The following is a 26,662-nucleotide window of genomic DNA, read 5'->3' as shown; positions in this document are numbered from 1 at the left end:
TTGTAACAACTAATAACTACACATTGGTTTATGAATTTGTGTAGTGCTTTCTGTGAACAGAGTAAAGTCACACAATTGTACATTTATTGTTGTGATATGAAAGGGAAAAGTTTGTGTGTGTGTGTGTGTGCGCGCGTGTGTGTGTGTGTGTGTGTGGGTATGGGAATTCGAGTGTTTGTTTGCCTGTGTATTTGCAAAGAAAACTCCATGATCTGAATAACTTGTGGCTGTTACTGTGCAGCTGAAGCTGAAAACTTTTATTTTGTCCAAACTATCCAAACTATATACAGATATACTAGGAGAAGAAACTCAACACGGACATGTGTCCCATTCCCCTCTTGGGTCACTCCTGTGAGACGGGGCAGATGACCAGCGGTGCCTCATTTTTGCCTGACTTGTTGGTGCAGGGGCTGAAGAAAGGGTGGATGGCAGCCGAGAAGGTGTCTGTGTAGGTGTAGATAAGCTGCCTGGAACCCGTATTGTAGAAGGAAACCTGTCCCTTGTCTATGTCCACAAAGATGCCAATCCTATGGGGCTTGCTGGGCAGATCCAGTGGTGTGGGTTGGTCAGTGCGGAAGGCATACTCATCTTGGTTGCGCAGGCTGAGGAACCAGTAGCCATTTGTGGGGCTGACCATGATCTTTCCCTTGCGGTTGACGGAGTGGCTGGCTATACCCAAGTCCCAGTCTGTCTTGCCCCCCACATACACCTCCCAGTAGTGCTGGCCGGAGGTGAAAGCCTGCATGGCCAGGAGACAGACGACGCGGTTGAAGCGCTGCGGACAGTCGGGCACAGACTGGGAATGTTCACTACAGTGAACCTGCTTGTAGTCGGCGGAGAGGACCAGCCGTGGGTGAGCGGTGGCAGGGTCAAGGGTCACATTTTCTGGGTGTGAAAAGGTGGAGTTGGGGTGATGAGAGACTGAAGTTAAAGGGATAGGAAGGCGGTAACATTTGTATTTTTGTGTTATTCAGCCAAAGTGGCTTACCTGCAAAGTCTTGTACTCTCTGGACTCCTGGAACACAATTATTACAGTTTCAGGTCAGAGTAGAAAGAGCAGAAATACTTGTTGACAAACAACTGTGGTAACAATTGTTTTAGTTGTCTGGATAGAACATACAAAATAATCTTACTTGGCTGATATGAGGCAAGGGATGTTGTTGGTGTTGGTGAATGCAAACCTGAAGAACACAGGGAAGTGATATCGGAAATATGAGTTTTCGTTAATATGAATTAATATTAATTTATAGTACTAACTGAAATATGTATGTATTTATGTATATGTCAGAATGCCACAACATTCAGCTTTCAGCCACCATGTCTGTCCAGGGCAGTGAAATGGCACTGAGCATGTGTGCATGAATATTTCATGAAGGCAAGCTGCTCTCACAGATCTCTGGCAGCTTCTTCAGCTCCTCCTGGATGCGCTCCACCGTGTGAGTGACGTTGCTCAGTACCGCCCCGGCTATGGGGTCAGGAGTCAACGATACCTGTTCCCACTCCCTCATCAGGGGACGTTGCATAGAGAGTGATGAGAAGGTCTGCAGGGAATGAAATGTTCCGGAATGAGAGGGTTAAGCAGGGAGTGGGTGGGTTTGGAGGCAAAGGGAATGGAATGGAAACTACCCAACGCCATGTGGAGAGATGTTGTGCACTCAGCAGGGCAGCGATCAAACATTTATGTCGACCTTTTCACAGGACGCCCTCAGATGGAAATGAAGAGCACTCAAGCATGGCTGTTCGGCTCAACACAAATAGCTACAAGCTTTTAGCTGATTTTTTTTTAATTCCTCAAGGAATAAAACCGAAGTCGGGATACATGGCCTTGTATGACTTCATGATATGTCATAGGTATGTAATTACATTAAAACATAAACGTTACAACATACAATATTATGAATTTCCATCATAACCAGCTACGATTCCATTCCACAAACAAAGTAAGACGACATACAAATTCGAGAATAGCCATTTGGCAAGACCTGACCTTGAGGAAGAAGACGTGATCGGTGGCCTGGGAGAGCTGCGCTAAAGCGGAGGTCCTTCTCCTCAGCTCGTCCATCTCCCCCTCCAGGTCGTGAGTGAGTTTGTGCGCCTGCAGCTCGGCGGCGCGGCGGCCCCTCTCCACCACCTCCAGCAGCTCGGCCTGGCTGGCCTCGATGGCTGCCACCAGAGACGTGAACATGCTGCCGCTGCCCTGGCTCTCCTGATCGGCTTTGACCTGTGAAGGGGAGAGGGCCACAGGTGAATGTCAACGCACCTTGAGAGAAGGGGGATTGAGACATGAGGCAGCATCAGAAAGAGGGAGAGAGGAAGAGAGGAAGAGAGAGAGATGGAAGGAAGAAATGGGTGAGATAAAATAGTGTGAGGTTTAACATTCACAGGGGAATCCGTACAGAGAAGATTGGAAGGTGCTGGAGAGATCAGTATATTTGTGTGTTTAGAGAGGAAGAAGGGATTAAATACAGAAGAAAGACTTTGCAAACATAGATATGGAATGAAAAAAGATGGGATAAGAGAAACTACTTTCTAAATAAGAAAGAGAAACTGCTAATATTGCCCACAGTGATCATCAGTTGTGGTAAGTCTGATTCTGGTTTTGACCATAAAAAGGCCTGCGTACTACAGTCACAAAGGACATTTTTTTGAAGAAGGTCATAATGAAGGTCGTATACCACCCTGATTGTTTGATGGGCAGAATTATTTCATGAATTAATAAGAAGTCAGTACTTGAGTCTATCCCACAGCAGCCATGCTGGCCAGCACAGGTCAATGTAGTAAAGCACAGGTTAATGTAGTAAAGCAAAGGTTAATGTAGTAAAGCACAGGTTAATGTAGTAAAGCACAGGTTAATGTAGTAAAAGCTTATTTGAAGAGTTGTGTGTACAGGGGTGTGGGTGGTCTCAAGAATGAACAAGTACCTGGATATCAGCCAGAGCAGTCTTGATCTCCTCGGCCTTCTTCTCCCTCAGCTTGATCATATCCTGTAACTCCACCTCTGCAATGCCCATGTGAGCCTGACATGAGACAAGTCATTGCTTTTATAATGTAGAAATGTCATAAGATTGACATGACCATGTCATACACATGTTATGGCATGTCATATATCCTGTCGTGTCATATCATTCTGTAAGTAATCCATTCACTTATTGTAACAGAAATTCATTGTAATTTGAAGACAGCAGGTTAATACGTTCCATTTTCACCTATTTTTCTTTGTGAAACTTTCCTATGAGACTGCAATAAAGTAATTAAAAAGAAATATTTTGAGAAATGTAATTCATCATTTTCATAACTAACCGTATAATAAGAGGGATGCTGTATAGTCTGTGGGTCATTCTTAAAAAATATATAATTTTTATACAAGCCCCGTCCTGTTTGTCATATCAGGATTTATTGTTTAAGAATGACCCGCAGACTATACATTATCCCTAACGTAAGACATTTTCCATGACATGTATATGGTTATGTTAGTCTTATGACACAGGGTCCAAGTAATGTTAATGCAACTTTCATGTACACACACACACACACACACACACAGAGAAGTAGAAGAGAGAGAGAGACCAGCACACACACACACACACACACACACACACACATAAGTAGAAGAGAGAGAGAGACAAGCACACACACACACACACACACACACACACACACACACACACACACACACACACACACACACAATCAGTCACAGACCTTCTTAATGGCCCACTCCCTCTTGGCAGGCACAGCTGAGTGTCCGTAGTGCTCCCTCTCCAAGCAGGCCGTACAAATGCACACCTGGTCATTGCGGCAAAAGAGCTCTAGTCCTAGCTGGTGCAGGGGGCATGGAGGTGCATCGGAGGAAGGATCGCCTCCTGAACTGCTCACAGAGAACCTCCGTGAGAGGCCCACAGGGGGAGGACAGTGGGCCTCATAGGGTGGAGGAGGCGGGAGGCCGCTGTGCGTGGACATTGGCCTCTGGAAACGGCTCTTCATCTCGCTGATGACCTCGCTAGGGAGCTCTTTGGGTCTATTCTCGACTGAGCGGGAGGTGGTGCTGTCGGTGTCCACTGTGGCGCTGGCCGAGGCAGCGGCCTCTGCCATGCGCTTGAACTGCTCGGTGATCTCCTTGAGCGTGTGGTTGACGTGCAGGTCGGGGCGGCGGCGGAAGCTCTCCTTGCACAGTGGACACTGCCAGGCCTTCTGGTTGCTCTTTCCGTCCCAGTAGGAGGTGATGCAGTTCAGGCAGTAGGTGTGGCCACACGGTGTGGACACGGGGTTGGAGAACATGTCCAGGCAGATGGGGCAGGAGAACTGCTCCTCGGACAGGAAGCTGCTGGGCAGTGCCATACCTGTGATATTCCCCATAGGTTTGGGAGAGATAGTCACTTTTAGTCACTTTGAAGGTAAGAGGTCATAGAATCAATGAGCAGCCTACTTGGGTTTTAATATTAATATTGTTAGACTTATTCAAGAACTGTGATGTAAATTGAGGGCAAATTTCAGAATGGTTAGCTGTCGGAGGATCCCAACTTTATCTCTAAAACAGTCGGTTCCCTCTTGCTCTTATCCGAGCACTTTTGTTAAATCATAATAACTGAATGATAAATATTTAAAACTAATGAAATGGTAAAATGGTTACCCTCAGTGTATTAAAATAAAAAATGAAAGTAAAATGTAATGGGAAGGGCAGTGTGGGAGTAAAATAGAGTGTACTCACGTTGCCCCGCAGGCAAAGGAAGAAAGAGACATTGAACTCACGGACACACACACACACACACACACACGCCTAGTCATGTCTGTCTAGCTACCCATTCCATGCTGCTGTGTGCATGGTGGGCTGTGAGAGTTTGACGCGAGTTCAGGCGCGATCGCCATTGTGTGTTTACAACGCGGTGTCCCCGCGGTATAATAGAAAACATTCAATCCACCATGGTCACCGTTCACCTGTTTATTATCAGTACATCCATTACCATGTCAGGTCAACTTTTACTCTCTGTTTCAGCATACAACCCCGTTTAATTGACTCATACATACAGATACTCACAGTCTCACCCAGCACTCCAATTCTGCTGCTTGTTTAAGGAAGTGTGAAGTGGTATTTCTCCACGTCCCACGGGGAAGGGAGAAGGGAATTGGCATGAGGGGTGTTTGATGTGACGTTTGTTATGTATGTATGTTAATAATATGTGTGGTGTGTGTGTAAATGTTGTAAATGTATGGTTATGGGTGCACTGGTTTATATATATATCAATAATACAATATATTATGTTAGCTATAGGACTAATGTGGGGAGGGTTACCCCACTGACATGGTTGGATCCTATTGAGCATGATTGGTCCAATTTAGCCCAATAGGCAGCATTATTTAAGGGTGCCTCATTCCTTTGGAAAGGGTGAAGAGAAGGAGTACTTGCTTGATGTGAAGTAGATGCTGTTGGAGTGCTATTGGAATACTGTTAAACTAGTTGGCTAGTTGGCTAGTTTTTGAGTACTGTTTAAGTACTTGTCTATGTTTGTTTGTTTTTTGCGTATTTGTTTGGTCTTGTTGGAGAGATTTCCCCAGCCAAATAAATACGAATATATTTTTTTAACAAAGCTATCGTCCCTTGCACTGTGGTTTCTTCCATCTTTACCACTAACTCCAGTCAGCAAACATCCCAAAACGTGGGGTGAGTGTCCGGTCCCTCACAGGCAGGCTAAATGAACAACAATGTATTTATTTTGTCCTTAAAGGTACAGTATGTAGGATTTAGGGGCATCTAGCAGTGAGGCTGCAGATTGCAACCAACTGAATACGTCTTCCTTTCCATGTGTGTATGAAAAGCTACAGTGGCCGGCAGAAGCCTTAAAAAACGTGAAAGGTCCTCTCTAGTGCTAGTGACAAGATCCCACTCCCTATATAGATGCCACGAGCATATTCTCAGCTAACGAAAACACAACAATCTGTACACTTATGAAAATATAATTATGAATTCCATTTTTGCTACGAGATCACCCTACCTACCCACCTTTAAAGTGGATTTAACAAATCCTCAGAATAGTTTGATTGGAGAGTCAGATTACAAATAGAATACACTGATACTGTCATTTGAAAATATCCTATCATCACACACACACATACAGCAATGTATTTGTTAGGAAGGGTGTAACACAGGATCTGTGTTGTGTGGAAGAAAAGATAATGGGTATTTTTCCACACCAACTGTTGAGCTTGAGCAGTGGAATGAGGCAGGACCAGCCACTCAAAAGACAACCAGAGTTACGCCACCGGTAAGCTTGCCTAGCGAGTATGGCCATGGGAAACCACACCTCTTTGTGGCAAGAAAAATAGCCCATGTGAAGTCAAACCAACTAGATATCAAAGTCAGCCTTTCAGTTCCATATGGACACACACAGTATGCGGTGCAGGTTCGAGGGGAAAGAGGAGTGATGGACATTTTAGGACAACCCTATATCAGTATCACCAATGTTAAATATCACATATATCTTGTGTTAAGTCCCCAATGTAATACTCTTTCTGTACTTCTCTAACTCTCTGGCACACACACACATACTCACAAAGGGGAAATAAAGAGCTCATCATCAAAGTTGATGTGGGCATGTTTTCTTACCTGTTCTTAAAGTGCCTCCAAAAGATACAAGATGAATGCCTGAAGGGATGAAACCAAATTGAATGCCTTTCCTGACTCTTTATTTCTGTACAACTGTCGTCTTTCGCATTGACTTCCTTTTCTTAGTCTTGCTTCAGTTCTATATACTGGTGTGAAGAGCAGCCAGGGTAGACTGAACTCAGAGGGCAGGCGTGTCTACATAGTTCTGCATTACAGAACACACACACACACACACACACACACACACACACACACACACACACACACACACACACACACACACACAGACACACACACACACACACCCACACACACACAAACTAATCTGACCTGTTTGACAAGCATGCTTCAAGTACCTTGTCTATTCTCTCAACAGGCAGATTACATTTACCCATTTCCTTCAAACTCTTCTTGAGGGGTACACAGGACAGCTTAAATTCAGAGGACAAAAGGTGTGTGTGTGTGTGTGTGTGTGTGTAGGGGGGGGGGGGGTATCTGGGGGGAAGGGGTTAAAATGCTACAGGAGAACCTGAATTCTGAACCTGATAATGTAATAATATTAAAGGGACATGGGATGATATCAATCACTTAAGCACTTAGTTCACATCGGACACAACAGGAAAACAGCAATGTTCGGTTCCATCACTACCCAACCACATGTACAATTACCTTTGTTTCCTTCTGATCACATCCGGTACATAATTTATGCATTCATTCCTCACTTGACTTTATCTAACAAGTAATAAGGAACAAATAAGACCCATCTAAGAGAACACGTTCTAAAAAACAATCAGTTAAGAAAAAACAATGAGTTTATAAAAGACTATCCATTTTCCATGTAATAGCATCATCAAAACATTGTATCTCAATTCCATTGCATGGCATTTTGTCTTCACAAGGAAAACACTCATCTTTCTCCTGTGATATAAAAGTGCTTATTCATGTATGAATGTGTGAATCAGCACCCCCCTGTGGTGATCAGGCAGGTGGACCATGCCTTTCCTTCACCTTTATAAATAAGATAAAAGAAATCCCTGTTGATGTTGATTGTTACCAAACATAATTACACTTTGAACATAATAAACTGAACTGTGAAACATTTCCTGTGATAACTTCACTTAGTTACTGACAGCTATTGGCCAGTAATACAGTACACTCCTTTGCTAGTATTTTATCGGCATAGTATTCACAGTAATAATATGCCTGCTGTAATGCTCAGTAAATCACCTGAAGAAAGTCAACAGTAAGACACTGTAATACTTTTTATCAGTACTTTTTTTAATCTATGATCATCTATCCACAAAACAATATTCTAAAGAGTAAGGCAAACAGTCCCAGCAAAACTCCCATAAGGAAAGGAAGGGAAAAAAGATTGATCTCAACTCTGTAATAAATCTCAAACTAAATCTTCAAAATGCAAAACTATTTGAGTGGATGACGACAAACCAACTGTGCAACTTAAAGCACAGCGCAAAGACTAATATCACTCACAAAGCTTGGTTTTGTATACCGTTGGTAATTTTTTTAGAATGAAAAATTATGTATATATATATATGTAACTTATATATAATATCTCAATAGCTTGAGAGACCCCACATTCTGTTCAATAAAATGCTTGTGTATGTCGTCTCCGTATTATACCTCTACAGTATGTCTATTATATCCCTCTGCTGTTATATCCCTCTACACTTTCTAACCAATAGAAGTAGGCCTTATTATCAAGTGAGCAGATCAGTGTCAGATGTGTCAGGGAGGAAACGAGTAGGACTATTCCGAATACAGTAGTGAAAGTGGTCTAAGCGAATGCATGGTAAATTCAGGTAACAGCATTTGGTGTAGAAATAAAAAAAGCTCCATCATTTAACTTTGGTTCAATTTAATTTTTGCGAAATGCAGCCCTGGTAGGGTTCACCATAAAACCCAGGTCATATTGTTGTGTAAATGGTTCAAAATATTTAATATTTCAAAATATATTGTGTTCTTGCCTTTTGTGTGTATTATTGTGTGTTTTCAGTCTGAAACAGATATATTGCATATGTTAGTTAATCCTATATAGATGTTTTTCATATAATTTCAACTCATGTGAATCCCTCCCCCACATAGTATGACATTTGTGCCATGTTCATTAACATTCAAATGGTCAGCCAGACCTTTCCTTTCTGAGACCTTCACAACAGGCCGACATTAAATTGAGTAATTTGATCATGCAACTGCAACTAACTACAGAGCTAAAATAGAGTTATGTTATAATATAGTGTAACAGTGGTGTTTTCACAGGAAATCTGTCGAAACATGATAATCTTTCACTGAAATAACTGAGGTAACTGATAATGGATTTCTTAAATTATAAAATAAAAGGAAACTGTCACAAAGAAAGTGCAAGGGCAACTGTTTTTGACGACTGTAATGTGCTAAATTACACATCATAATTACCGTCAATGCAACTGAATTTGTTTTGAGATGAATGTCTGTGATTGTGTCTGTTTGTGTGAAAGTCTGTGATTATGTCTGTTTGTGTGAATGTCTGTGATTGTGTCTGTTTGTGTGAATGTCTGTGATTGTGTCTATGTGTGTGAATGTCTGTGATTGTGTCTGTTTGTGTGAATGTCTGTGATTGTGTCTGTTTGTGTGAATGTCTGTGATTGTGTCTGTTTGTGTGAATGTCTGTGATTGTGTCTGTTTGTGTGAATGTCTGTGATTGTGTCTGTTTGTGTGAATGTCTGTGATTGTGTCTATGTGTGTGAATGTCTGTGATTGTGAGACAGACTGCATCAGCAAAATAATGTAAGTGGAGGAAGTAACAGAACTTAAAACAGAAAGTTTAGAAGTACCATACACTGTAAACTTTAATGCTGTAAATGATTAACTGTAAACTTTAATGGCCAACGTTAAAATGATGCTCAAACAGACCCCAAGCACCAACAGCCGGACCACAGCTGACAGGCCCACCCTGTACTTCAGCAACCCTAACTCAACTGGTTTCTCATTAAACTCATCTATTCAGGATGAGCAGGAGTGAGTGCTGATTGAATAAGAGCCAACTCTTTGTACAAGCACCCCTGTGCCTTCTTCGGTGGTGTAAAACTGCATAGCATTAATCACACAAGACATGACATTAAATGGTGTTACGGATGACTTGAACACTGAATCCATAAAAATGGGAGATGATTTTCCCAGGCCTCACATATTAAAGCCAAAGACCCAGTTCTCTCATCAGATCAGTTTACCTATATACACCACAAACTGCAAGCAACCCACCACAGGTTCAGAAACATCTATGCTGCAATGCAGAGTGTACAGCTGGACAATGAGTCATGCCTGTCATCAGGAAGATGATCATATCTGATGCAGATGAAGCTCATCATGGCAGCATTTGACAGTCAAAGTTGCCCCCTCCCCTCCGCCCCTCTTCCACCTTTATATACAGCAGTAAGCTCATTTGGATTTTGATGGTTTCAATAGAGCAGCTCTATTTATAGTCTGCAGTAATATTCTGAAATGTTTTACGATGTCCTAATTATGTTTTCTGTGGCATCAGTAGGCCTATTCTAGGGGTGTTTGGACCAGAGATCCAATGTGTGCCCTATCATGTCCAAATACAGGCCTTACTGTATGCACATGCCGAGTGCCCTATCATGTCCAGATACAGGCCTTCCTGTAGGTATGCACATGTCGAGTACACATACCATAACAAATTCTGTGGGGGGGATGAAATTTCCACCAGCTCAGACGTTTGCAAATGCATAACAGCTGGAAAGTCATCATTTACCTCAAGAGGGTGTGAATGAAGTTGCCCCTTTCATGTTTGTTTGAGTGAGCCTTACCTAGTGTGGAGTGACTCAGTTTGGAGGTTGACTTACTTTTTGAACTTTTGCAAACACAATTATAATGAATTAAGTCCTAAAAGTGATATTATACTTACATTTCAGGGTATGAAAATGGATTCTGTGACCAATGATAGCCATGCCTATTGATGACAGAAAATGTTCTGTGAGTAACATAACTCATTACATGCCACTGCAGTAGACATGTAGAGGTCCAGCAGGCTGAGTAAGAGCACACAATGACCCGAAAACTAAACACACTAGACCCAATAACAACATTTTAAATTGCAGCCAATTCATTTGTGAACAGTTTATAAGCATGATGTCCTTATTATGTGCCCATGAGAGGGAAGTTTAAATGGAGAGAGGATCCTGGGTCCTTCTGTCCTCCTTCCACACATAGGAGAGAAGATCTCCACTACTCTCTGGACAGATGGCTTACTCCACCAATCTTTTAAAAGGAAACACATTCTCCGCTGGCTGAGGTCATGGTCAGGGTTGTCACACTGTACCAACTTACGAGGCTTGTACCTCTTCATCAGCATTCTATAGCATGCTGGGCCCGTGATTTAAAGCACTCTTGTTGTCCTTACGTTGCGTGGAATGTCACGGCAACACCACTCAGTGGCTCCCTGTCCTCGTGCCATTGAGTGCATTGGACTGGACTGGATTGCAAAGTTGTCCGCTCATACTTATGTCTTTTCCACTTATGTCTTTGAGGTGAGTCTCCTCAATAAAAATGTTATGGCTGATGACTGAGCCAGCTAAGTGTTTCGTATACCATAATAACTAGCTGATCGTGTCTGCCAGAAGTGTTTCGTGTACCATAACCACTAGCTGATCGTGTCTGCCAGAAGCCTGTTGACATGACTGGCACTTTGATAATTGTGTACACTGTCTACTTGATGATATATTGGGTTGTGGAAGGTCCTGCTAAATCTGATACCACATGCCTATGGGGGGGGAGTGACAAGGGGGGTGGAAACACCCACATAGAGTCTGAGATAATTTATGCTGCCCCCGCCTCTTACAGCTGAGGGGTTGGGGAGGGGCAGCAGGGTCAGGACAGTAGGGGGCGAGATGGCACTTGGGAGTTACATGGAGGCGTACAGAAGATAAAAAGTCTGACTATAGGATTACTTGAATGAGTAGATAGGCTGACAAGATAATGTATGTGACCAATGGAAAGAGAGACAGATTCCAAGCGAACCCTTGGTAAAAAGAAGTTAACAGCACTACATGAAGAACAATTGGGGATGATGGCTTAAATAATTTATTCATTGTGGTTTTGGAAAAGTTGCTTTAAAATAACTTTTCCTCTTTTTTGTCGCTAATTGGTTCATTTTTGGTCCTCGTTATAGTGTAAACTACCGGGATAGTTCTTTATGTTTCCGTTGGGATTGAGCACCATGAAGACACATAAGAAATCCAGAGGCCAAGCTTTGGGTCAGGACGGCAACACCTACTGCAAGGCTGTGACCAAGACAGTAAACCAGTGAGTGGGGTCAGAAGCATGGTGATGGGAGTTAAGATGTAATAGTTACACGTTTATCTGCAGCTCATCCTGTTGCATCAAATGTCAAGTGTCGGATGTATTTCTCACTTAAATTTGACTAGAAAATATTGCCAAAAAAGATTGTTAATTTTTTCAAATAACTGCTGATAGTAAAATCAATACACTAGGTTATCGCAGATAATTGGAGGGAAAATTGTTATTTTTTTCAGTTCCTGAGAGGCAATGCAAAACTTTTGAAATGTGTCATGAATGTGTAGCTCTCTGGAGGGAGTGAAAGTCATATGATCTAAGTTTTATGCTACAACTGACTACATCGAATCACATGGCTCGGCATTGAGAATTTGGCTGAAAAATACTTTTAGAGACAGAAATAGGAAACTACTCTATTGTACTGCTGTTCAAAGGATCCAGCCTCTTATAGCAGGAACATTATTATTTCATTGTTAATAATATTTTATTTTACATGTTTGGTGCAGCGATGTCAATGTGTCAACATGTCAAAACACTATTTGCACTACAAAACCACAACAAAAGTGAGTTAGTGATAATCATCAATAGTGAGAAAAACTGAATGAATAAGATAATTAATTTAGAAAATAAAGACCCGTTTGCTTTTATAAGATTTTACAGATACTGTGGCCTCGTGTTATGAGTTGTGAAAGAGCTATTTTTCACGTTATTGTCAATGAGATATCACAGATATGACAAAATAAAACCAACTGGCGTGTAGTTGACAGAGAAGTCCGTAAACATACTGCCAGAAGAGTTTAACAACTTCAAGTTATTCACTGGTATAAGTACTTGTATGAGCAAAAAAGACAAAGGTTTTGCCACATACACCTCTCAGGAAACTATGACATAGTATACCAAATGGTTATCATGCCTTACCAAATTATGCATGCCATTTAGCATATGCTTTGGATATAAACAATACTGACAACTATCAGAAATGGATAAACACATGATATATTCTTATTCTTAAAAAATAAACAATACTGACATAACAATCAGAAATGGATTAACTCATGATATATAAAAATTCCAACACCATTCACTTCATCATCACGATAGTTGAGTCATAAGTCATGTTTAGTTAAACTTACACTTACAACTACATAAATTCTTCTTACAAATGAATGTTCATATTCTTCAAACACTATGAAACACAACATTCATAATCCATTGAAATATTTATATTAGAGTTTGACTTATTGCCTTTTAAGGTTTCATGTTAGAAAACCTTTAGAGACTTCTTTTGCCTGAATTTTTAGCCTTGGTCACGGGGTTCTCTGAGTGTCAAGTCTTTGGGAGGGGGAGGGGGTGCGCGGGTGGTTGTGTCAGGCAGAGTGGGTTGCAAATCACACATCATTTTATGATGTAGGCCATACCAGTGGCTGGGTACGAGGTTACAGACAGTCACCTGTTGAATTCCTGTTTTAAATACCATGCTTCAGCAAACAGTCACCCGTGGCCTTGAGTTTGTTTATCTGAAGCAGTCTTTTTTATATTTAAACTGTGGTGTATTTCAGATAAACTGCTTTTGAGAATGGTGTTTGATGCAGGGAAGAAAAAAACTAGAAACAGTGCAGGATGCAGCTTGTAAATTTGTGCGGTTTATATAAACATCTAACATCAGGTCAGGTTCTTTCACAACCTTGGGGTAATAAAACAGAACAGATCAATCTTTTTGACACATGCCAGTGGAGGAAGATAAATCAATCCATTTTAAGTGGGGAGGAGTGAATATACACATGAGTGCATGTACATCGAGATACTACGACCTTTGCTTTGGTGCCTCATGAAATCATCATGATGAATATGAATATGTTTGCGAGAAAACGTTGAGGTCAAAATAAAAAATGAAGATTAATTGAGGTGAACCCTACTGAAGTAATCTGAATGGTGATAAAGATATTTTTAATCAGGTTGTGAAGTCTACTGGATTACTCTTGATGTATGGTATGAGTGGTTTCAGTTGAGGATTTGCAGCACAGAAATGCTGTTTCTTTGACATTCATGTGCTTGTGGCATTTTCCTCACAGAGTTTTATTCTTATAAGGGCTTTTTAATTTCATGAGGATTTTTATAGTAGCCTAATAGACTAGTGATGACTCACTTGCAAGAAGTATCTGAGAACCTTTCGGAACTTGTTTGGGTATCGTATATTGCCTCTCACACCCTCAGCTCATACCTTTCCCTTTGCTACAGATATGTTTTCACAGACAGAACACCATCACGAGGTCTTCTTCCTCAGGACGTCATGTCCTAGAGAGATGGGAATCGCCAAATCATGGCTGTTGGCAGTAATCAAATCTTGACACGCAGCCTCAGTCATCCGCCTGTGAAACTAAGCCTTCGTGGCCTTTAGGCTGACCACCTTCATATTACTCGAGACACTGGTGCAGGCCCTGATGGTGTTATATCCATCAAAATAAATCAAATCTATTCCAGGAGCTTAACACCAGGTCCTGAAGAGGGGGAGGGGTATATCTAGCTAAGGTGTGCCATCATCACGTTCCTGCCCAGTTTTATTTGGTGGATTGCCCTTCGTCCTAATGTCACATGATGTCACACTAGATTGCATGATCCAGGAATGGCCCCTGCGTTCCAAGAGAACTTTGATTTAGTACTGTAGCGAGAGCATCCCACCAGCATGCCTTGAACAGCTATTAGCTGCTGTTATAATCTGTTTTTAATGCTTTGGTTTAGCCAGCTCAAATTAAGAGATGTAATTAATTGTTTGACAACTCTTGGCTCTGTTGGGGAAAACTCTGAGAGCAGTGTTCTCCTGCCTGGGGCCTTTATTCTGCCACAGTCTGTGAACTAATCTAGAATGTGTAGCATTGCATCCTTTTGGTGAACCTTATGCTTGCTTCAGCGTGTGATAGGCTAAAAATAAGAGTCTCCTAAAAAAGATTTTCAGCCTCAGCTATACAGATGGACACCCGAGAGACAGGCATAGCTTAAGACTGGCATAGGAAATGGAATGAGCAGGAGTTTAAAGAGAGAAGGAGAGAGAGAGAGAGAGAGAGAGAGAGAGAATCATTTACTACTCTGATCTAAATGCCCTTTAGACTTTTTGACCTACAAAGCTAATTTTTACAAATGGCTCTATGCTCTATGGTGAGGTGGTGATTGGTCAGTGAGTGGTAACATTTCAGAATGAGTCATGGTGTGAGTCCATTCCTCTAATTTACACCCTTGTCCACCACGTGCCACTGAGCTGCTACAGCTGTTGGTCGTTAAAATGTAGCTTTAGGAGGGGCAAAACTAGAGTGAGGGGCAGATGAGGTTTCCAGATCATAGCTCTCATGTTCATGATTATCTGAGGTATAACCAATAATTCAAGACAAATTCTTAATCCTCTGCTATAGTCAGGGAAATAAATTGATACTTGTTGATGCAAAGCCCCTTTCAATTGAAAACATGGAATATGCTAACTTATCATTTCCAGTGAAATACCAGATGAAACCCTGGTTGGCTGTGTTTGTACCGCTGCTACTTGTTTGGCAACCCCAGGTGGAAGCGTCTCAACCCCATGCTGCTCTGTTTGTCCCAGTGTGGCTGAGGTGTGATTTTCAGCTGTCTTCACTACATCACTTCAGAGTCTCCTGATCTTACATTCTAACCCTTCCAAACTCACTTATCCGAGTCATGGGCAGCATATTGACACCAATGCTGGAAAAAACATTGAAATGTCCCATCATGTGTTTATATACCTCATTCCTGTTAATTTCAGTATGTTGAGGATCATTAGGTCAGATAGGTAAGCCACAATAGGCCTATGTCAGAACTCAAAACAGGGCACAACGGCACACAGAGATCTTAAACTGGTTCTTTGCTGATGTTTTGGTTGCGAAGGGTATCAGAATAATCCATATGGGAAATCAATTAGGCTTGTTTTTGTTTCCTAAAGGAAAGCACTGACAAGTAGACATCAAATGCAAAGTGGAGAATTTATGAGACTTGACAATGAGGTGAGGGATTTACGTTCTGTCAAGTCCACAGAAACACTAATAACAAACTGTTGGCAGTATGCATGTGACACACAGTTCCCTGATGCTGCAATAGTCAGACATAGAGTTGACTCTGTGCTGTGCACTAATTGGGAAAGAAAGAAAAAGCTTATTTTGCTCCAAAGAACAATGAGAATTTATTTATGACATTGTTTTTTAAATATGAAAGAAAAGTTGATCCAACATTGCTTGCATGGACTGACTCAGTTGATCCACCAGTTGACGTTAGCAGATCACTTGGCTTTCATTGACAATGTGCTGCAAATTAAATGCGATTAAATCTTTTCATGAGGTACCTTTATACTTGCAGAGAAAAATAATAGGGTGAGGAATGGAATGAACTCCCAATTTTGTACCTTTTGGCTATTTCTCCAAACGTAGGATTCCAGCCATCTCTTGGCTGCCCTATCAAAGAGGGCAGTCCCATTTTTGAGGATCACAGGTGTCATGCAGGGGATAATGCCTGGAGATGTGTCCTTATTAATGAAAATCATGGGTGAGGGTAATCCCATTTTTATCCAATATACTTTAATTTTCTGTTCATGTACTGGTATTAGAGGTGTGCTTTTAAGAGTCTTTGCTGTAGAACACATCAACCAATACAATATATGGAACGATGGCTTTCACAACATCTCAGAATCAACAATGCCACATGAAGCAGGTGGTTATTATAAGTATGTGAATTGTAGGGGTATTTCAGGGCACTTTTACTGCTTTTCTATGTGATAACATAAGAGACAGCCCTAGAGGCTGAATGAAAAGGTTCCGCAAGAGAGGCCAAACGCTGACATGATTTGCAAATGCAGGCAGAATGACATTTATCAAAAACTGAATGTAATTACCCTACAGATGCACACCACTGACATGAAATACAATGCAAACAACCCTGTATGATGTTTTGAGCTTATGGTTGAATAGTTACACATACTGTAACATAAATCAACAGGATGTGATCTCATAGATAGGTCTTTGAATAATGTCTTTCTCCCCTAATAAATAATCATGAGCACAGCATAACAGGGGCCATGGTGAGATGGCAGCATGAGCCAGAGAGCCTAAGAGGTTTAATTTACATTGGACAAATATGTCTTTCACCTCGTTGAATGGTACTAGGAGAGATGCCAAATTGTTAGGGAACAGGTGTCAGGGAGTGGGGGGTTGTGAGAGGATGAAAGACAACCCCATGGCATGTACTGGAATCAACACAGCTCATGAGGCTGGGCCCGTGGAAGGGAAGGGCACAGAGAAGCCAATAATCCAATACAGAGTTATTGCACACAAATGCTCTGAAGAAAATTGACAGTGGCAGATTTGGCCATGTCTTAGATACAGTATATCTTGGAGTATTGGCCTTTATGCTTTTACATTCAGGGGAAGTCCACAATAGCTAATGTAGCCTACATGAATGTGCTTTAAATGTACATCATGTAATGGATAAGGTAATGTATAACATTGGAAGTATGCCTACATATTAGGATGTAACATAATAGCTATCGCCGATGCAAATGTAATACATGAGGTACAGAGCATAAGAGTTGTATCATTTTATTCAATATTGAATTATTTATTTTTATAAATGTCTACTGATGTAGAAAGCTATTGTGTAAGCTAAATGCAAAGTCCATTTTCATACACATAGGTATAATGCTTTTAGTATCATAGGCCTACAATAAAAACTATTTTGTAAGGGATATGAAACATGTTGTTGGCTGTTTAAGGCTCTCTCATAACATGATTAACATTAACATAATTTATGACCAAACTTTTAGTGTAACATTAGCCTTTTGGACATTTACTCCTGCAGGTGAGAATCCAAACTGATGTCTCTATTGAATCTATTAAACCATGCTAATTCATAAAAAAACTTTTACAGAACCTTGACAGAAGGAAAGCTCTCTATAACTTTTGAGCGAACATTATCATAAGCAAGGGAGAAATTGAAGGGCCGAGAGAGAGAGAAAGAGAGAGAGAGAGTGAGGGGCTGCCTCCCTTATGCTGTCGGGAAAAGAAATGGCAAGAACCATAACATTATAGGATACCCATAACCATAACAATATAGGATACCCATAACCATAACATTATAGGATACCCATAACCATAACATTATAGGATACCCATGTTAAAGGCCTACATCTACCTTGTCTTTGGAAGTGACATAGTACATCACTTAATGCATCATATGATACGTAACCGCAAATATTGCGTTTCCTAGATTTTAAATAACCTACTAAAACAGATCAAATAAGCTGCAGCTATAAAGGTATAACTAAACTACTAAACTAAGCAACTTACACTTGACGTTGCCACAAATCGTGTTTTCGTCGCTCAACTAGCTGAGCCTGTTCGATGCGTGCAGCTGAAACAATTGTGTGATGCAGCCGAGAGTAGCGCGTCGTAGCCAATACTAACATTTATCAAATTTGGCTATGTGTCAGAAACTGTGAAATAAAACATAGTATAAAAGGTAAGAGCGTTAATAATATACCTGAGTCTCAGAACTCGTTACTTTTCCGTTTTTCTGTTTTCGAATAACGTTAGTCTGTCAAAACATTGACAATGGCCTTACCATGTACTGTTAGCTAAGTTAGATAGATAGCTTGCTAACTTGCAGTGTATCCGTGATTTCTTTCCTGCGTTGTAGTGAAAGTTAAGTCTTAAGTCTAAAGTTAAGTGAACAGCTCTGTTGTATATGCTTAACGATTCGCTTAAGTTGTGTCTTACTATGTGAAATCACAAGGTGATGACCCCAGGTCTTTCACGCAGGACAACTTGGGTTTTTAGCCTAACCCATTTTAAGATAACTGACAGGTGAATCTAAACTTGTCGTGTCTCCAGTGGCGAATATACTATGACATGACGATAAGTAGGCCTAAGCATGACCATCAGGGAAATGTCAACTTGCCATTCAATGGAAAGCAAAATCATTTCTAAATGTCTGAGCCTGTGTGGATGACTGCTTAGAATGTGTACATACACGTCAGCCATAACTCAACAAGCTGGCTAAGATTTTTTTTAAAACAGGATAGGGCGTCTAATGTGGCGTAAACTCGGTAAACCCTATTTAGGAACTTTAGACTTCTGGCAAACGTGCGTCCGAGTCGGAGCGCAGTGTAAACTCCACACTTCGCTAAACTTAAAATAAACTATCAGCATAACATAGCATTGCTGTTCCTTTCAAAGATATCAAAGTAAATCCAGGGATGTCATATTTTTCTGCTCACTACTCCATGTCTCTATTTTCCTCTGCCCCTGTCTAGGCTCTCAGTGCAGTCGCACGCACACTCTCAGCTGGTGGGCTCTCCTCAGCTGGCCAGTGGCTTGTTGAACAACCCTCTTCTCCTCGCTCCTGCCAGAGCTGCTGTGCTCCAGCTGGCCCAGATTGAGGCTCAACTCGCCCTCAACCAGCTCAGTGCCCTGAGTATCAGCAACCAGCACAGCAGTAACCCGGTGGCCCTGTTTGGTCTGCTGCGGGCAGCAGCCACCTCGGCCAGCGCACTTGTCCCCATGTATAGGCCCCAGGGCGCTGACTTTTGTCGGCCTAGGCACCTGATGCCGGTGGCTATCAACCAGGAGAATCCCTCCACCTCACAGGGCTACAAACAGTCAGCCTTTCCACCTGCCATCCCTGAGGAGCTGGAGGTTCCCAAGTACCAGAGGGTGAATACTTGCTTAAGACCAGATGCCTTGGCTTCTCAGGGCCATGGTATGCACATCCCATCTAGATCTACACGTGACCTAGAGAAGCCAGGTGGTGAAGACTGGTCCCAGTACAAGACCCCATGCTCATATTTTGCCCCACAGCATGCTGCAAATCTGCCCCCGACTCCACAGTTAACTGACATCCATTCATCAACAGTGATGGCCCATTCAGGGACCTCCTGGAACTCATCAGGTCCAGCAGGGGATGAGTCCATTTCTGACTCTGTGGGCAATGTACTGGCTAGCTTTGGCCTTTCTAGCGAGGACCTGGAGCTTCTCAGCCACTACCCCGACAGCCAGCTCACCCCAGAAACCCTGCCATTTATACTGCAGAGCATTAGGAGCCACAAAGCCAGCAGGAATGCTCCAGTGTCCCCTCCTGAATACTCACAGCGCTCCATGCCTCCTCACCTCGGCCCAAAATCAAACCCAACCCCAACTGCTGCTGTTCAGCCACCCAGCTACCTGAGCATAGTCACACAGGTCCCAGGAAAGGTCATTGAATATGGCCATGCCAGCCAGGAAAGCATTAAGCGTGAGCCTTTGCCTCTCTCTCCCACCAAGCATAAGGCGGAGCCAACAGTCAACATAAAAGAGGTGAGGAAATATCTGGAAGACCACAGGAGGCCTAGCCCCTGTTTAAGGTCACATGGCCGAACCTCTCACAGCCCACCTTCCGGGAAAGTTCCAACACCCACTATTGTAAAGGACTACATGGCGTTCCTGCCCAGAGTTTATCCCCACATGTGCTCGCTGTGTGGGGTGCAGTGTGAAGATGCTAAGGTGAGAGGCTAAGTTCATTATCTTATGTAAGGACACGATGCAGGGACACAAATTGTTCCAAGCCTCTGTAACGGGACATGCAGTCAAGATGCATGATGTTTTGTTGTGTCCTAAATGAGTGCCTCCTTGTTGTCTCTGTCTCATAGGACTGGCAAAGCCACATCAATACAGTGGTCCACACAGCAGGGTGCAAAGATCTCAGGAATCAGTAAGATCACATATTTAATGTAACTTCCCATTTCAATGCCGTCACAGAAGAACTTCAAGCAGCTGCCTAAAATCTAGCCTGAGTTTAGCAACTGCCTCAACTGCCATATGTCTCGGTGTTGACAGTTGTGACTTTATCGCCTCTCTCCCTTCTAGGTACCCTGACTGGAAACCACCAGGCTCCAGTCATTGGCCCAGGTGAGTGAGTTATGTACTACAGTGGACGCGTACGAGATATACTGCTGATGTCTTAGATTCAGATGGTCAACAAACTGTTCTCCCTCTTGCATCAAAGCAGAGATCACTCTCCCTCTCAGGACTGTCGGTCTGACTGTCACAGTGGTCACTCCGCCTCCCGGTCCTCCTGCTCCTCGCCAGGCCGCTCCCCGAGCCACCATGGCCACAGCAGAGGCCCCATGTCCAGGAGCCACCGCTGGAGATCACCTCAGCGTCTCTCACCATACAGACACTCCCTCTACCATTCCCTGCCTTCTCACCAGCCACAACATCCACCCCCTCACCATGGCCGGCATGGGTCACCCTATTCATCTGGCAGACAGAGCCACCCACACCACAGTTCCGGCCACATTCCCACAGGTAGACACTTAACATGGATACAAGGTGCTGTGTTTAGAAAAGGGGATAGCCTTTCTGTTTGTGAAATAACCTAGTGTTTCCAATTGGTGCTTGCCAACAGAGGTTCTATAAAATGATAAGATTACTATGTAGATTCAATAACTGGGTTGATTGAGCTGCATGAAAGTGATGCTATACTGTGTCACGAAATTCCACAGACGGAGTGTCCTCAAGGCATGTCTCCCATGACCGCCCCAGGCTCCCCTATGATGTGACCCACAAGCGTGCTGCAGGACACCCTCTGTCCTCCTCCCCCTGCTCTTCCTTGTCCTCTTCATCCTCTAGAAACAGCAAGAGGCACCCGTCCTCCTCTCCTAGACGCGACAAAGCCAAAGTGTCTGAGAGGCGAGGGTCCTCCTCTTCCTCGCAGGGAAGGACGTCCCACGGCAGGTCGCCTGCTTCCACCTCCACCAAAACAGACCAGCCCCCCTCACCTTCGCCAATGTGTCATTCATCTAAGTCTGACCCAAAGGCTGAGGCAGCAGATCCCAAACCAGTCGTGGCATCAGTGCAGGGCAAACAGACAGACACCAAGGACAAAGGTAAGGCCCAGCTTGTAAGAATACAATTGACAGAACTTGAATAACAGAAAAACAGCTTTGACCAACCATTGTGCAGCTCTATGCGGAAATGCCATTGCCTTTTGAGGACTCCTCACTTTCCGTATTTGCGTCATTTTATAGAAACTACAGAGAAAATGAAGTGGACGACAGATGAGGTGAGAATCTATATTGTAGAACGTAAAGGACACCACAATGTTTGGGCCAGTAGAGCATTCAGAACAGATACCCAACAGTACCTTTTTCTAAAGCCTGTCTTGTGCTGCAGAGGGGCATTGTCCTGATTTCTGGGCTTCCTGAAAGTGGATACACTGAGAATGACATTGTGAAACTGGCCACCCCATGTGGAGTTCCAACAGAGGTCATCATCGCTACTGCAGAGGGCAAGGTACAAATGGTCATAGTCCCTGAAAGCTACACTTGTAGCACAGAGCCCTCCTTCTCACAGATGAATGTGTGTCTCTAGGCTGTGGTGGTTCTACCTGACGGGAGCTCGGCTCAGGAGCTGGTGAACGTGCCTGCCTCCATCAGTGATTGTCAGCTGAGTATGGTGCAGCTGTCAGTGTCGGTGGACCTTAGCAGGCCGGTGAGCTACCTACTGATGGCGAGACTGTGATAAACAATGCTTATATGTGCTGAATGCCCTGCTACACTTGCTCAAGCCTTCCACACAGTGATCAATTTCATCATTGTCATTGTGATTAAAAATGTTTCTTGTGCAGGTAACACTATTCCATGCGATGATGGGACCTGACAAACCTTGTGTGAGTCCACGTATAGCTTTCTCCTGTTGCACATCATTGTTGTATCAAAGGCGTGTTGGACTTGTAAAATATTCTTAAATAGGGTTGAATCTTGGTGAACTGAAAGTGACTGTCAGCCTTGTGACTGCCTCTTGGTTAGGGAGCGTTAACGGCTTGGAACAGGCTGCTGGTTGTAAACAATGTTCCAGTCACACCAAATGGAGCCAGAGAGGTACAGCAGCTCATCCAACGGTTTGGCAACATCAATCGAAGCTTGGTGCTCAACCACAACAAGGTGGGACAGTGTGTGTGCGTGTGCGTGTGCGTCTGTGCGTCTGTGCAGCAGGCAATTTTCTAATGTATTGCATATTATTGAATATTGAGTTTTGGTTGGTCCTGGTGTTTACACTATAGTCCAAGATTATCAAAACCTCATAAAAATGATCATTACCTATCTTAAACCCCGGCAGATAATCTTTGAGATGGAAACGGCTGCCATTGCCCAGACCGTCTACAAGCGTTTCCAGAAGTATTCGTGCATTGTGCAAAACAATCCCTTATCCTTCTACATGAAGCCAGATGCCACCGGGGTAGGTGTGCCTTTCAGTTAAGTCAGTACTGCCTTATTTAGGATAATCCATAGTAAATACTTTCACAGTACTAAGAATAGGGGTAAGTAGTGTATTTTACCCTTTTCAGGTCAAGAAAAATCAGGAGGCTAAAAGGTACTTTACCCGAATATCACTGACGCATACACGTTTTAGTTGACAAATGTTACATTTTTTTCATGAATAAGATCCAGTGCATTGCACTAATGGCAGATATCATCAGCTATCACTGTCATATAGATTTATGTATTTACTTTTTTTTTGCAGTGATCTATTAACTTCCACTTCCGCCTCATCTGATACCAATATACCAGACATGGCAGCTTTGCCAAATACCTCCCCGGCTGCCACTGAGAGCCAGGAAGCTTCCGCCGGTGAAGCCACAGTGACTGAACAGGGAGCCTCCTCCGGTGAGGCCACAGTGACTGAACAGACAGACAACTCCACCATGGGACCAGTAGCAGAGAAATCGCCAGCTTTGCATCCAGCAGGGAAGGATGCCCCAACATCTCAGGCTCTAGTTGTGAACGGCGATGGTGAGACAGAGGCCAAAGGAAGTGGGGGGAATGCGATGGCACCTGGAACGACCCTTGACCTGCCGAAATTCACCCCCACGCTCCTGCAAGCCCTGCTGCAAGAGTGCAAGTCACGGTCGGCTATGAAGGCTGCCACAGAGCCAAAGGGAGGTGATAAGGAAGTGCCCCCTGACAAACGTCCACCTGGTTCATCTGAGAAACCTACACTTCGAGAAGGAGGCATTACGCAGAACAAGGATCAAGATATGGTATGTGAAAACAGGAGGGTTGACACCATTCTATTCAAGGTACCCAGGTCTACAGGGTAACAAACCTTCACCCTAACCCTGACCACAATGCCAAACCTTCACCCTAACCCTGACCACATTGCCAAACCTTCACCCTAACCCTGACCACAATGCCAAACCTTCACCCTAACTCTGACCGCAATGCCAAACCTTCACCCTAACCCTGACCACATTGCCAAACCTTCACCCTAACCCTGACCACATTGCCAAACCTTCACCCTAACTCTGACCACAATGCCAAACCTTCACCCTAACCCTGACCACATGCCAAACCTTCACCCTAACCCTGACCACAATGCCAAAGAGCCATTGTTGGTCCAGCAGACAGAGCACATACTCAACCGTATTGATAGCACTGCGTCACACTATGATTGAAGGAAACCCTCTTCTATTCACACTCCTCTCCTCTCTCTTTGTCTTTTGAATTAGGGAGACAACATGGAGAATGACCCTGTCTGTGAGATGGAAGACTTTGTGACGGTAGATGAGGTGGGGAACTTTGCAGAGGAGCCCGTCCAGCCACCCGAGGAGACTGCTGTGACTTCAGATGGCCACTCCACCACCTCAAGCCTCCTCCCAGACAACACAGAAGCAGGCTCAGAGGACACCAGGGTGACCAGAGTGGAGAAGAAGATGGAGAGCAGAACACGTGGAGCGGGAGTTGACGGGAACGTCACGGACGAAAATGGAGACGAGGATACACAGCAGGTTTTTCCTTTTGGTTTTGGTAAAGCAAATAGTCGGCTTTGTTGCCTATTTTGAAGCCTATTTTCTTTCACCTCATCTTTACGGCGCATCTTTCACCTCTATATTAATTGTAGAACATGGAGTGTGAGAGCTGCACTGGTAGTGTTGACATGCCTGGCCAGGGAGGCGGGAAGGAAAAGGAGGAGGTCATCACCCTCGGTCCCATCAGTGAGTGTGGTGAGGAGGTCATCACCCTCGGTCCCATCAGTGAGTGTGGTGTTTTCATTGAGGGTTTTTTTTTTTTCAGACAAGGTTGCGTGGAAAATCTATGTCAACATAACCAGATCTTATAAATGAATGTAAATAAATAAATAGCTCATTAATAAATATTTTCTTTTTGTTGGCAATGCTTGGCAATGTCCACAAGTTGAAGTTGGCTCCTCTTGGTAGATTGTAGCGATTCCTTGGAGGAGGTTGGTGGAGACAAGGACCTTCAGACAGCCACTTTTGTCCCAGCGGATGTGGTGGGCATAACGGAGGAAAAGGAGGGGGAGGCAGATTCCAAGAACCAGGACGAGGCTATAACCACTACACCCACATCACACGTTACTGGTGAGATTTCAGGTTCTATTCATTTCTGTGATCCATCATAGTAATAGTATTTTTTTATTATAAACCTGATGGCATTCCATCTGATGATCTTACTTCAGAGGGGCCCAAGCGCAGGAGAGATCAGGATGAGGATGAGGATGAGGTGGTGACAAAGAGGATCTGTAAAGAGCCAACCTTTGCTAAAGACTACAGCTTGCCCCCTTTTGACCCCACTCATCCTGTAGGTGAGTCTGTGGTGGAGATGCCACTGCTACACGTAGGCTTTAGCCTCTGACATCTGGGCCCAGCTTTGTGGTTACTCAGAGAAGAGGTAGGGGTGGACAAATCTAGTGATACAATGCCCCCAATTTGCTTGCAGTGTGGAGTATGACATATTTTGTGCTCTTAAACAAGGTGTATTGTTAATTAATTAAATGAATTTGAATATATTGCTTGATGCTGTATTTCCCACAAAAAAAATATTTCAGCCTGATATTACCTGCATTATGACACTGTCAAGTAAAGGCGGCAAACCAGTATGCCGAATAAGCACTGGCATTGACGATTAGGTTCTAAAACCAATGACTGTTTACCCGCACAAACAAAATGTGCTGTGACTTTTGTGAAATGTATCTTCCAGATGACAGCCACCGGACAAATGACATGATGCCAGTGAGGTGCAAATTTATATGTGCACTCGGCTGTTGAATTGCTTAAGGGTGTATTTGATGACAGGTATGGAGTTCCTGGAGCCAAGGACGGGGTTCTTCTGTCCGGTGTGTGCCAAGTTCTCCTGTGGAGACGAGGAAGCCAAGAAGAGTCACTGCAGCAGCCTGAAACACTATGAGAATCTAGAGGTACTGCCAGCTACAGGCACCATTGTTAGCCTCCATGCCATGACCAACTACACATACACACAAATGAAGTGGAATGCACCGCCTCCAGAGCTCTAACAGATTTACAAACATAACAGATTTACAAACTTATGGAAAAGACATGGCATTCCCTCTACCAGCTGGGAAACTTTATTTTTTAATTGACAGTAAAAATAGTCAACACACAGACATTGTGAGTAAAAACACAAAGTTGATGTTCTTGCTCCTTATCCCTCCTTTTCACTTTCTGTCCTGTATGTAGCTCTCACTGCAGCACTGGAAAACGAAGCACATCAATGGGCCTAATGGGACAGCATTGTGAAACTTTCAGAAACGGGGTTCTGCTCATTCCTCCACCCGTGGTCTTTTATTTCACTGACGCCAAACTCTTGCTGTGATGTACATATAGTATTTTTGTTCCATGCAACAGAGGAACTGTAAAGACAAAGAACAAATAAAAAAATAAAAAATTGGTTTTTGGAAGTTTTACAAA

At 43.2% G+C, this 26,662-nt stretch overlaps 2 protein-coding genes across 5 annotated transcripts; one reads left to right on the top strand and one right to left on the bottom strand.

Moving 5' to 3' along the window:
- Nucleotides 1–143: 143 nt before the first annotated feature.
- btr01 (bloodthirsty-related gene family, member 1) lies at nt 144–4,377 on the bottom strand. Its single transcript, XM_042703094.1, has 7 exons — nt 3,703–4,377; nt 2,922–3,017; nt 1,988–2,221; nt 1,391–1,541; nt 1,134–1,181; nt 989–1,015; nt 144–927 (listed from the first exon to the last, which is right to left on the bottom strand). The coding sequence occupies exons 1-7, from the start codon at nt 4,354–4,356 to the stop codon at nt 344–346; spliced, it is 1,794 nt and encodes a 597-aa protein (XP_042559028.1). The 5' UTR covers nt 4,357–4,377; the 3' UTR covers nt 144–343.
- Nucleotides 4,378–11,386: 7,009 nt separating this feature from the next.
- Nucleotides 11,387–26,662, top strand: LOC105903994 (flocculation protein FLO11-like). Of its 4 annotated transcripts, XM_012831810.3 has the most exons (21): nt 11,389–11,640; nt 11,787–11,920; nt 19,215–20,439; nt 20,586–20,647; nt 20,803–20,844; nt 20,942–21,243; nt 21,441–21,824; nt 21,966–22,000; nt 22,111–22,230; nt 22,309–22,428; nt 22,565–22,606; nt 22,746–22,880; nt 23,056–23,175; nt 23,285–23,310; nt 23,461–23,977; nt 24,446–24,724; nt 24,838–24,970; nt 25,154–25,315; nt 25,414–25,539; nt 26,030–26,151; nt 26,432–26,662. In XM_012831810.3, the coding sequence occupies exons 2-21, from the start codon at nt 11,811–11,813 to the stop codon at nt 26,489–26,491; spliced, it is 4,122 nt and encodes a 1,373-aa protein (XP_012687264.2). In that variant the 5' UTR covers nt 11,389–11,640; nt 11,787–11,810; the 3' UTR covers nt 26,492–26,662. The 4 variants fall into 4 exon arrangements, with proteins under 4 accessions (XP_031415983.1, XP_012687265.2, XP_012687264.2 ...); XM_031560123.2 differs by having other exon boundaries at nt 11,387–11,920; nt 24,838–24,931; XM_012831811.3 differs by having other exon boundaries at nt 11,388–11,920; nt 20,945–21,243.

Source organism: Clupea harengus, chromosome 22, assembly GCF_900700415.2.
Source record: "Clupea harengus chromosome 22, Ch_v2.0.2, whole genome shotgun sequence".
NCBI classification, from domain to species: Eukaryota; Metazoa; Chordata; class Actinopteri; order Clupeiformes; family Clupeidae; genus Clupea; species Clupea harengus.
The sequence above is the reverse complement of the archived record's forward strand: the minus strand, read 5'-3'. Positions and strand labels throughout refer to the sequence as shown.